The sequence below is a fragment of the Coregonus lavaretus genome (assembly GCF_964263955.1).
Source record: "Coregonus lavaretus genome assembly, chromosome: 13".
NCBI lineage: Eukaryota > Metazoa > Chordata > Actinopteri > Salmoniformes > Salmonidae > Coregonus > Coregonus lavaretus.
Window position 1 is genome coordinate 1439614 of NC_140000.1, and position 12399 is coordinate 1452012.

Consider the following 12399-nt stretch of genomic DNA (forward strand, 5'->3'; position numbering starts at 1 on the left):
TATTTTGACTTGTATAAACGACCAAGATGACTAAAAGTAAATGAATCCAGTTCCAGTAAGCCTGTCCATGTGTCCAGCAGGGGGTATACTATTCACGTTCAACAGAGCTAGAGATCTGCCTCAGTCATTTCTAATGATCAGCTAAAGGTCAGGTTGTGTTCCTCTCGTCATGTTATACTGCCCTTCCTTACTTTTCCAAGAATGAATGACTGAGTGAATGACTGAGTGAACGACTGACTGAATGAGTGACTAAATATAATATTTAACTAAAATAAATATTTTCTTAACTTAATTTTTTAAAAACTGCATTGTTGGTTAAGTAAGCATTTCACGGTAAGGTCTACCCCTGTTGTATTCGGCGCATGTGACAAATACAATTTGATTTGATTTGATTTGAGTGAATGACTGCGTGAATGACTGAGGTTTTCTTTTAGTCAAACTAATGCAACTCATTTATGTCAAGCTGTTTGGGCCCTTGTGCCTCATACCTAACATGCCATGTACAGTCTTAGTACATGAATTCAACACACACCTGCTACTCCTATCACTAGTTTATTTCCCTTCATAGATTTGAAAGGAAATTATTGGTATATGGAAACTTTCTCTAGCCCAATGCTTGCCCCCAATTCTATGCTTTCAAACCCCTGACGGGAGAGGAGTGTGCTAGTGCAAACTTCTGGAAAGGGTGCAGAATTTGTACGCAGAAGTGAGAAAGGCAGCTCAAGTTCTCTACATGGCTCCTCCCCTCCTTTTGCCACTTGGTTCAGTGGCAGCCTGGCCCCAGTCAGTCACCCCTGTATCAGCCCCCTAATTAATGCAGGTGTCCAATCCCCCAATCCCCCTATGGTCTGCTGGGCTTGGGGCCCGTCCCAAGCCACTGGTCAAAAGTAGTGCACTATATAGGGAATAGGGTGCCATTTGGGATGTAGCCCTAGTCTCTTATAGAAGGGTGGTGAAATATCTTTGTATGGGCTGAAGGGTGCCTGGGGGTTTAAGAGGCCCTGCCAGTATAGTCAGGACACAGATGTAAGCCCTGAAGGACTGTGTCTGTAAATCAGGTTCGAAGGACAACAGTCCTCTGACGACGCTGCTGAAACCAGTCTGTAAATCAGGGTTGAAGGAAAACAGTCCTCTGACGACGCTGTTGAAACCAGTCTGTAAATCAGGTTTGAAGGACAACAGTCCTCTGACGACGCTGTTGAAACCAGTCTGTAAATCAGGGTTGAAGGAAAACAGTCCTCTGATGACGCTGTTGAAACCAGTCTGTAAATCAGGGTTGAAGGACAACAGTCCTCTGACGATGCTGCTGAAACCAGTCTGTAAATCAGGTTTGAAGGACAACAGTCCTCTGACGATGCTGCTGAAACCAGTCTGTAAATCAGGATTGAAGGACAACAGTCCTCTGACGATGCTGTTGAAACCAGTCTGTAAATCAGGGTTGAAGGACAACAGTCATCTGACGATGCTGCTGAAACCAGTCTGTAAATCAGGGTTGAAGGACAACAGTCCTCTGACGATACTGCTGAAACCAGTCTGTAAATCAGGTTTGAAGGACAACAGTCCTCTGACGATGCTGCTGAAACCAGTCTGTAAATCAGGGTTGAAGGACAACAGTCATGTGACGATGCTGCTGAAACCAGTCTTTAAATCAGGGTTGAAGGACAACAGTCCTCTGACGATGCTGCTGAAACCAGTCTGTAAATCAGAGTTGAAGGACAACAGTCCTCTGATGATGCTGCTGAAACCAGTCTGTAAATCGGGTTTGAAGGACAACAGTCCTCTGACGATGCTGCTGAAACCAGTCTGTAAATCAGGGTTGAAGGAAAACAGTCCTCTGACGACGCTGTTGAAACCAGTCTGTAAATCAGGTTTGAAGGACAACAGTCCTCTGACGACGCTGTTGAAACCAGTCTGTAAATCAGGGTTGAAGGAAAACAGTCCTCTGACGACGCTGTTGAAACCAGTCTGTAAATCAGGGTTGAAGGAAAACAGTCCTCTGACGACGCTGCTGAAACCAGTCTGTAAATCAGGGTTGAAGGACAACAGTCCTCTGACGATGCTGCTGACACCAGTCTGTAAATCAGGGTTGAAGGACAACAGTCATCTGACGATGCTGCTGAAACCAGTCTGTAAATCAGGGTTGAAGGACAACAGTCCTCTGACGATACTGCTGAAACCAGTCTGTAAATCAGGTTTGAAGGACAACAGTCCTCTGACGATGCTGCTGAAACCAGTCTGTAAATCAGGGTTGAAGGACAACAGTCATGTGACGATGCTGCTGAAACCAGTCTGTAAATCAGGGTTGAAGGACAACAGTCCTCTGACGATGCTGCTGAAACCAGTCTGTAAATCAGGGTTGAAGGACAACAGTCCTCTGACGATGCTGCTGAAACCAGTCTGTAAATTAGGTTTGAGGGACAACAGTCCTCTGACGATGCTGCTGAAACCAGTCTGTAAATCAGGTTTGAAGGACAACAGTCCTTTGACGATGCTGCTGAAACCAGTCTGTAAATCAGGTTTGAAGGACAACAGTCCTTTGACGATGCTGCTGAAACCAGTCTGTAAATCAGGGTTGAAGGACAACAGTCATCTGACGATGCTGCTGAAACCAGTCTGTAAATCAGGGTTGAAGGACAACAGTCCTTTGACGATGCTGCTGAAACCAGTCTGTAAATCAGGCTTGAAGGACAACAGTCCTCTGACGATGCTGCTGAAACCAGTCTGTAAATCAGGTTTGAAGGAAAACAGTCATGTGACGATGCTGCTGAAACCAGTCTGTAAATCAGGGTTGAAGGACAACAGTCCTCTGACGATGCTGCTGAAACCAGTCTGTAAATCAGGGTTGAAGGACAACAGTCCTCTGACGATGCTGCTGAAACCAGTCTGTAAATTAGGTTTGAGGGACAACAGTCCTCTGACGATGCTGCTGAAACCAGTCTGTAAATCAGGTTTGAAGGACAACAGTCCTTTGACGATGCTGCTGAAACCAGTCTGTAAATCAGGTTTGAAGGACAACAGTCCTTTGACGATGCTGCTGAAACCAGTCTGTAAATCAGGGTTGAAGGACAACAGTCATCTGACGATGCTGCTGAAACCAGTCTGTAAATCAGGGTTGAAGGACAACAGTCCTTTGACGATGCTGCTGAAACCAGTCTGTAAATCAGGCTTGAAGGACAACAGTCCTCTGACGATGCTGCTGAAACCAGTCTGTAAATCAGGTTTGAAGGACAACAGTGTGGTATAAAAATGCTCAGCTCAACATCAAACTAAATAAAATATAACATATTAGAAATGTGTTAGATATTAGAAATGTGTGTGTGTAGAGGCCTTGGGGCATGACTAGATTCTTGTCTCAAAGGCCTCTTAGAAAACATACAGGAATGTATTGGGATTCAGAAATATAATACAAAAAACTGTAGGAACTCCTGCAGTGATGTCTGCAGTGATCAGTCTAGATGTTTGTAAATCAAAGTGCTTCTTTGGGCCCGTCCCAAATGGCACCGCATTCCCTTTATAGTGCACTACTTTTGACCAGGGCCCATAGGGTTCTGGTCGAATGTAGTGCACTATATAGGGAACCATTTGGGACACAGTTTATATTACCCATTTATAGCGAGGGATAATGGTCAGTTGAGTTGAAGGATGTGGTTGACTGCAGGGCCTAATGAATTCTGCATCAGCTCCAGTCAGTGGACCTTTTGAGGCTGACTACCAGATCATTTATCAACTCAAGTCTAAACTCCAGTTCACATGATTGTAATGAGGGGTCCACCTTTGCCTATACACTTGAAATCCACTCGTCTTGACAAACGTCACCAACCATCCTCACACACACACACACACACACACACACACAATTTAAATACACAAGTGAAATCATTAGAATGTGAATTTAGACATTAAATATTCTACAACCTCCCCCTTTCTTTCCTCATTCACTGTGTAACAGTAGGCTCTCTGTTTCTAATTTAGAAATCTAAACCAAGGTCCTCATTTAGACAGGCTTTGAGGACCTGCCAAACTTTCTTTAGCATTGTCCTCATGCAGCTGCATGTACTTTCCTTCTCAGTTTATTCCTGAAGACAGACATGACTCCACCCCTGCACTAGTCTCTCTCGCTCTCTCTCTCTCTCTCTCTCCCCCCCCCTCTCTCTCCCCCTCTCTATCTCTCTCCCCCTCTCTCTCCCCCTCTCTCTCCCTCTCTTTCAATTCAATTCAATTCAATGGGCTTTATTGGCATGGGAAACATATGTTTACATTAACAAAGCAGGTGAAATAGATAATAAACAAAAGTGAAATAAACAATAAAAAATGAACAGTAAACATTACACTCACACAAGTTCCAAAGGAATAGAGACATTTCAAATGTCATATTATGTCTATACACAGTGTTATAACAATCTCGCTCTCTCACTCACTCTCTCACTCTCTCTCTCACTCTCTCTCTCACTCTCTCTCTCTCTCTCTCTCCCACTCTCTCTCTCACATGTTCTTGTCTGTTGGTCAGAGTGATTTCAATAGGAGGTGTTGGACATCCCATTTTTCCCAGTTCCTTATTTGACACCATGCACCAGGCTCCATATCACTTTGTGTTGCATGCTTATCTCACACTCACATCAGTGCATATATAGACTGTGTAGCCCTTGTTCTGCAACTCAAAAAATATGGTAAATACATTGTGGCCATGTAATTACAATGTTATAGGTTAAATTGTTTGTATTTCTAACTTGGTTATTATGGATGCAGTCTTTAATTATAGGCATATTTTAATACATTTTAAATGACGAATAAAAAATACATTACAATAAATATAGCCTATTGTATTGTAAATGTTATTTTATTGAAATGGAAAGAATTTAGGAGGCCCGTCCATGCAGCTTCGAGGGATGTAACCCAATATTGCTCCTCACGCCAGATGACTGTGTTTGTATTTTCACCCGGTCCCTAACGTGGTTCTGTATTCCTCGAGACTCACCGCTGGGGCATATTTCCCCGTCTATCTCCGTAGGTCGACACTGCAGATAAACCCATGCAGTTACCATTAATAGCGGTGTGGGAGAGTTAACTCGTCGTCTGGCAGACACCACTGAAACGTTTTTCTGGATTTTGTATTGACATTATTGGGGGACATTTTTTGGGGGACATTTTTTTTTTTTACCTTTCAACTCTCGTCTGTGATATTCTTCAAAACGGAATCTGCTGGGCCCTCAAAGCGTGTTTGATTTGTGCCTCGAGGATATCCAGGATACATGCGTTTTTCATTCGCATAATGGAGGATTGTCCGGTTCGTTGTTATGCATATGTTATAACGCCGTGATTTTGGGGGTGTTTAAATTTGTGTTTCTTGCCGTGGATTGCAAATTTGGAATTTCTCTCCCAGGCGACTCAGCGAAAAGGGAAGTAGAGAGAGAGAGAGCGGGGATCAAGACACTGCCACCTCGCTCGATCACACCACGGGATTTAAATAATTGCATGTTCTAAAAAAGGATATACATGTGGCTATTCGGTGTTTAACCGACCCAATCAGGTTTGCAGGATGAGTAAAGACAGACCCAAAAGGAACATCATACAGAAGAAATACGTAAGTATTTGCTAAATGTGTTCTGAAATGCGTTATATTGTTCCAAAACTTCTCTCTTGCTAATGGATAACGTCATACAAACTATGTGTGGTAGGCTATGCATTAGTGTGTTTACATATTGGTTTCATGTCATTTTTTGTTCTAAAACATGAACATCAGACTGTCCTAAAACATGAACATCAGACTGTCCTAAAACATGAACATCAGACTGTTCTAAAACATCAACAACAGACTGTCCTAAAACATCATCATCAGAGTGTCCTAAAACATCAACAACAGACTGTCCTAAAACATCAACACCATACTGTCCTAAAACTTCAGAATGTCCTAAAACATCAACATCAGACTGTACAAAAACATCAACATCAGACTGTCCTAAAACATGAACACCAGACTGTCCTAAAACATGAACACCAGACTGGCCTCAAACATGAACATCAGACTGTCCTAAAACATTAACAACAGACTGTTCTAAAACATCAACAACAGACTGTCCTAAAACATCAACAACAGACTGTCCTAAAACATCAACATCATACTGTCCTAAAACTTCAGACTGTCCTAAAACATCAACATCAGACTGTCCTAAAACAACATCAGACTGTCATGAAACATTCACATCAGACTGTCATAAAATATAAACAACAGACTGTACTAAAACAGCAGACTGTCCTAAAACATAAACATCAGACTGTCCTAAAATATAAACATCAGACTGTCCTAAAACAGCCAACTGTCCTAAAACATCAACCTCAGACAGTCGAAAAATCATCATCAGACTGTCCGAAAACATCAACACTAGACTGTCCTCAAACATCAACACCATACTGTCCTAAAACTTCAGACTGTCCTAAAACATCAACAACAGACAGTCCGAAAACTTCATCATCAGACTGTCCGAAAACATCAGCACTGGACTGTCCTCAAACATCAACACCATACTGTCCTAAAACATCAACACCATACTGTCCTAAAACTTCAGACTGTCCTAAAACATGAACATCAGACTGTCCTAAAACATGAACATCAGACTGTCCTAAAACATCAACACCATACTGTCCTATAACTTCAGACTGTCCTAAAACATCATCACCAGACTGTCCTAAAACATCAACATCAGACTGTCATAAAACATTAATATCAGACTGTCATAAAATATAAACAACAGACTGTCCTAAAACATCAACATAAGACTGTCATAAAATATCAACATCAGACTGTCCTAAAACAGCCAACTGTCCTAAAACATCAACCTCAGACAGTTGAAAACATCATCATCAGACTGTCCTCAAACATCAACACTAGACTGTCCTCAAACATCAACACCATACTGTCCTAAAACATCAACACCATACTGTCCTAAAACGTCAGACTGTCCTAAAACATCAACATCAGACAGTCCGAAAACATCATCATCAGACTGTCCTCAAACATCAACACTAGACTGTCCTCAAACATCAACACCATACTGTCCTAAAACATCAACACCATACTGTCTTAAAACCTCAGACTGTCATAAAACATCAACATCAGACTGTCCTAAAACATCCAACTGTCCTAAAACATCAACATCAGACTGTTCTAAAACATCATCATCAGACTGTCCTAAAACATCAACATCAGCCTGTCCTAAAGCATCAACATCAGACTGTCCTAAAACATCAACATTAGACTGTCCTAAAACACCAGACTGTCCTAAAACATCAACATCAGACTGTCCTAAAACATCCAACTGTCCTAAAACATCAACATCAGGCAGTCCTAAAACATCAACATCAGACTGTCCTAAAACAACATCAGACTGTCCTAAAAAAGCAACATCAGACTGTCCTAAAACATCAGCATCAGACTGTCCTAAAACATCAACATCAGACTGTCCTAAAACATCAACATCAGACTGTCCTAAAACATCATCATCAGACTGTCCTAAAACATCAACAAAAGACTGTCCTAAAACATCAACATAAGACTGTCCTAAAATATCAACATCAGACTGTCCTAAAACAGCCAACTGTCCTAAAACATCAACCTCAGACAGTTGAATACATCATCATCAGACTGTCCTCAAACATCAACACCATACTGTCCTAAAACATCAACACCATACTGTCCTAAAACGTCAGACTGTCCTAAAACATCAACATCAGACAGTCCGAAAACATAATCATCAGACTGTCCTCAAACATCAACACTAGACTGTCCTCAAACATCAACACCATACTGTCCTAAAACATCAACACCATACTGTCTTAAAACCTCAGACTGTCCTAAAACATCAACATCAGACTGTCCTAAAACATCCAACTGTCCTAAAACATCAACATCAGACTGTTCTAAAACATCATCATCAGACTGTCCTAAAACATCAACATCAGACTGTCCTAAAGCATCAACATCAGACTGTCCTAAAACATCAACATTAGACTGTCCTAAAACACCAGACTGTCCTAAAACATCAACATCTGACTGTCCTAAAACAGCCAACTGTCCTAAAACATCAACATCAGGCAGTCCTAAAACATCAACATCAGACTGTCCTAAAACAACATCAGACTGTCCTAAAAAAGCAACATCAGACTGTCCTAAAACATCAGCATCAGACTGTCCTAAAACATAAACATCAGACTGTCCTAAAACATCAACATCAGACTGTCCTAAAACTTCAGACTGTCCTAAAACATCGACATCAGATTGTCCTAAAACATCAACATCAGACTGTCCTAAAACAACATCAGACTGTCCTAAAACAGCAACATCAGACTGTCCTAAAATATCATCATCAGACTGTCCTAAAACATCAGCATCAGACTGTCCTAAAACATCAACATCAGACTGTCCTAAAACTTCAGACTGTTCTAAAACATCAACATCAGACTGTCCTAAAACATCAACATCAGACTGTCCTAAAACTTCAGACTGTCCTAAAACATCAACATCAGACTGCCCTAAAACAACATCAGACTGTCCTAAAACATCAACATCAGACTGTCCTAAAACATCAGGCGGTCCTAAAACATCAACATCAGACTGTCCTAAAACATCAAACAGCTTTTCTCAGTCAGTTACTTTGAATTCTGAGAATAAGATATTTTCAACATTTTATATTTTATTTTATATGACCAATCCAGTGCTGTCACCCAAATGGAGACCTATGGTAGATCTAATGTGTGTGTGTGTGTGTGTGTGTGTGTGTGTGTGTGGTTGTTGTGTGTGTGTGGGTGAATCCCAGTATGGGCCCCGATCCCTGATTTACAAGATCGCATCAATATTTGATTATTTATATTTAAAAACCTAATTGTCTTTCAGAAAATGTAATATATTTTATGACTTTTAGTATTATCATATGGGGACTAATGCAGGCTGTAAGACGTTAGGGGCCTGTGGCAAAAGTTAATTGTATATCTACGAGATTGATGTGTCCAATTTCCTGTGCATATGTTGATTTGAAGATGTTTAAACAATTGCAACCTATCCTCATTTGACTTCTCCCCCAATTTAGCTAATTTATTGCGCCCGTTGTTCCAACAATGTTATTGCATTATTTCATCATTTACTTTCCAATTGACCTTATTCAGCAAGTATCAGATAGGACATTAATTTAATAGCTCTACCTAATAATAGGTAAAAATGTCCTTGAATCCTACAGCAACAGGAGCTATTTTTATAGTGGTCATATTATTCATAAGAAGTGTCACACCTACTGTAATACATTCCTTTTCCAGTTGTCTTCCACTTCAACAGTAGTGTCACTGGCTGCTTGAATTACAATAAGACCTTGCATTCTCTGTTTGTCTTCTGTGAGTCTTTGACCAAGGCCTATAGGGCTCTGGTCAAAAGTAGTGCACTATATAGAGTATAGGGTGCCATTTGGGACACACACAGAGTCATTCATTTTGGACTTCCATTCTGACACAGGAGGTGTCATGTTCTAAAGTAGTGCACTGTGTAGAGTATATGGTGTCATTTGGGACACACACAAAGGGTCGTGTTCTAAAGTGCTTCCTCATGTTGTTGCTCACTCCTATCTCTTCTATTGTCAATTGTCCAAGAAGGAAACTTGGGAAAAACTCCTGTCTAGTTTTCGGTAAAAGTTTGTCAGCAATGTAGTGAGCCAGCCACTAAAACAAACAAAAGGGGACTCTTTCTTGAACCTGGACTCAGACAAGCACTGGCCATTGTAGTTTAACTTCCACCTTTAATTAGTGTAAGACTTTTATTACTCATGCTTGGCTTAGGGGCTCAGACACAGAGTAACAGAATGAAGTTTGCCCGACCGAGTGCGCATGTAGAATCGTGTGAAAGATCTCGGCAGACGTCTACAGCGGGTGGTCCCTAAAACAATGGCGTGCTGAAGGAACAAGCAGGCTCTGATGGCTAAAATCATTCCTGATTCGTGAACAGTTCTATGTCAAGGACTTACTGTATTAACATTATATAATAAACATAATCATAACAAGGACAGGAATCACTGTGATTTCCCATACACAAAATTGCATTTTAAAGTGGCAACCTGGGATTCATACATACATTTTTTGACTTTTAAATCATTTTTGTGGTTTGAATACCATATTGCCCCTTTAACAGCTGAAAATGAATTTGGCTATCAGGTTTCTTGGTCAGCATGTTGGCAGTACTTTTAAAAAAATGATTTCCTCTGATATTTGATGGCCTTTTCTCTTTCTTTCTCACTCACGTTATTATTCACAATTCATAATGAAAAACAACATAATGAGAGAGACGTTAAACATTGAAACTGTTGTTTTAATGAATGACAGTAGTTAAAGCTTCAGAACAGTACATCAGAGGGGATAGCATAGGGGATAACAGGGTTCCTCTGTGTGGTTGCCTCAGTACAGCTACTCAGCTGGTCTAAGGCCTAATTCACTGGTGTGTGGTGGGGTAAGCACAGCTGCCACTGCTGGGCCTTTACACATGTAAAGAGGCTGTCACAGCGTACGTCCCAAATGGCACCCTATTCCCTATATAGTGCACTACTTTTGACCAGCTCCCAATGGGCCAATTGACCAGATCCCAATGGGCCATTTGACCAGAGCTCTATGCTGCCTGGTCAAAAGTAGTGCGCTATATATAGGGAACAGGGTGCCATTTGGGATACATGCACTGTTTGTTTTATCAGGCGCACAAGTGAGGAGGGCCAAGTTGAAGTATGTGTTTCAGTGTTTGGCGGAAACAAAAAATGTGATTTGATCTAAATACTGTTTTAGACGCTGGAGTAGAGTCATGGGGAAGACAGATGGAAATGTCACCAGATTGACACAGTAGTTGCAACAGGAGAAGCCTAGGGAGATATGAATGGAGAAATGGAGGCACGAACTCGGATGAACGAACAAGACGAGTTTGTTATTTTATTTCTTGGCATGGGAAGTTGTGAGCTGTGATTTTGCTGCCAATAGGGAATGTTCCACTTCGCTGCGTAGTCGCCGGGGTTTCTCCCTGAATTAGATGTGCAGTGTCAGCAGTAAACAGTGTTTCTCTTCACACAGAGGAGCAATCGTTTTTTCTTTTGTTTACACAGTTTTACAGTTAAGTCTGTTATGTAAGGGCCCACAAGCTGTCTACAGTACAGTTAGAAATGACATAATCAGAGGAGCTTTATCAGTGTCACACAGTCTCAGGGCTTTATCAGTGTCCTACAGTCTCAGGGCTATATCAGTGTCACACAGTCTCAGGGCTATATCAGTGTCCTACAGTCTCAGGGCTTTATCAGTGTCCTACAGTCTCAGGGCTATATCAGTGTCCTACAGTCTCAGGGCTATATCAGTGTCCTACAGTCTCAGGGCTATATCAGTGTCCTACAGTCTCAGGGCTATATCAGTGTCACACAGTCTCAGGGCTTTATCAGTGTCACACAGTCTCAGGGCTTTATCAGTGTCACACAGTCTCAGGGCTATATCAGTGTCACACAGTCTCAGGGCTTTATCAGTGTCACACAGTCTCAGGGCTTTATCAGTGTCACACAGTCTCAGGGCTTTATCAGTGTCACACAGTCTCAGGGCTTTATCAGTGTCACACAGTCTCAGGGCTATATCAGTGTCACACAGTCTCAGGGGTTTATCAGTGTCACACAGTCTCAGGGCTTTATCAGTGTCACACAGTCTCAGGGCTATATCAGTGTCACACAGTCTCAGGGCTTTATCAGTGTCACACAGTCTCAGGGCTTTATCAGTGTCACACAGTCTCAGGGCTATATCAGTGTAGAATCAAGGTCAGATTTATATAGCATTATCCGTAGTGTCAGGACATTATGGGTAATCAAAGACTACTTTGATTTTGATTTAAGGGCTACTTTGATTCAAGGGCTACAAATTGCTACTCTTGTATTAAAGGGTTTTCAGGCCCTTTCTGTAGAGTGGAGAGTGATTTGATTACAGTAGTAAAAAGAACTGCCAATAAAACAGACGATCAGATGTCAGTCAGTCAGTAGCTTTATTATTCAAATCAGGTTAATAGAAACTAGGGGATTTGTCAACGTCTTCAAGATAATTGTATGGAATTAATTTACAAGATCATATTTCATCTGAGCTAGATTACAGCAAGCCTTTTGAATATTTTTCCTTTCCTCAATCTCTACGTTTAATCCATACTGGCAGATGTTGAGAGAAGTGAAAACATCGAAAGAGACTTTTACTTTCAGATTAATTTATTGTTCAGTATTTATTTCCTCCAGGAAAAGCAGCAGCAGCGAGGTTTATTGACAAACCGAGGTAGTTCTGATACGGAACAGGATTTATAGTCTTCTACCTAGAATTTACATTTTAGTCATTTAGCAGACGCTCTTATCCAGAGCGACTTACAGG

The 12399-nt window shown here is 41.3% G+C and overlaps 1 protein-coding gene across 2 annotated transcripts in view; it reads left to right on the top strand.

Annotated features, from left to right (window-relative positions):
• The first annotated feature begins 4981 nt into the window (after positions 1–4981).
• The window catches only part of LOC311139788 (protein Jumonji-like), an 83559-nt gene continuing 76141 nt past the window's right edge, over positions 4982–12399 (top strand). For both annotated transcript variants that reach the window (XM_084174737.1, XM_084174738.1), the window contains exon 1: positions 4982–5581. In XM_084174737.1, the coding sequence (XP_084030863.1) occupies positions 5537–5581 (45 nt within the window). In that variant the 5' untranslated portion in view covers positions 4982–5536. The remainder of the gene's footprint in view (positions 5582–12399) is intronic.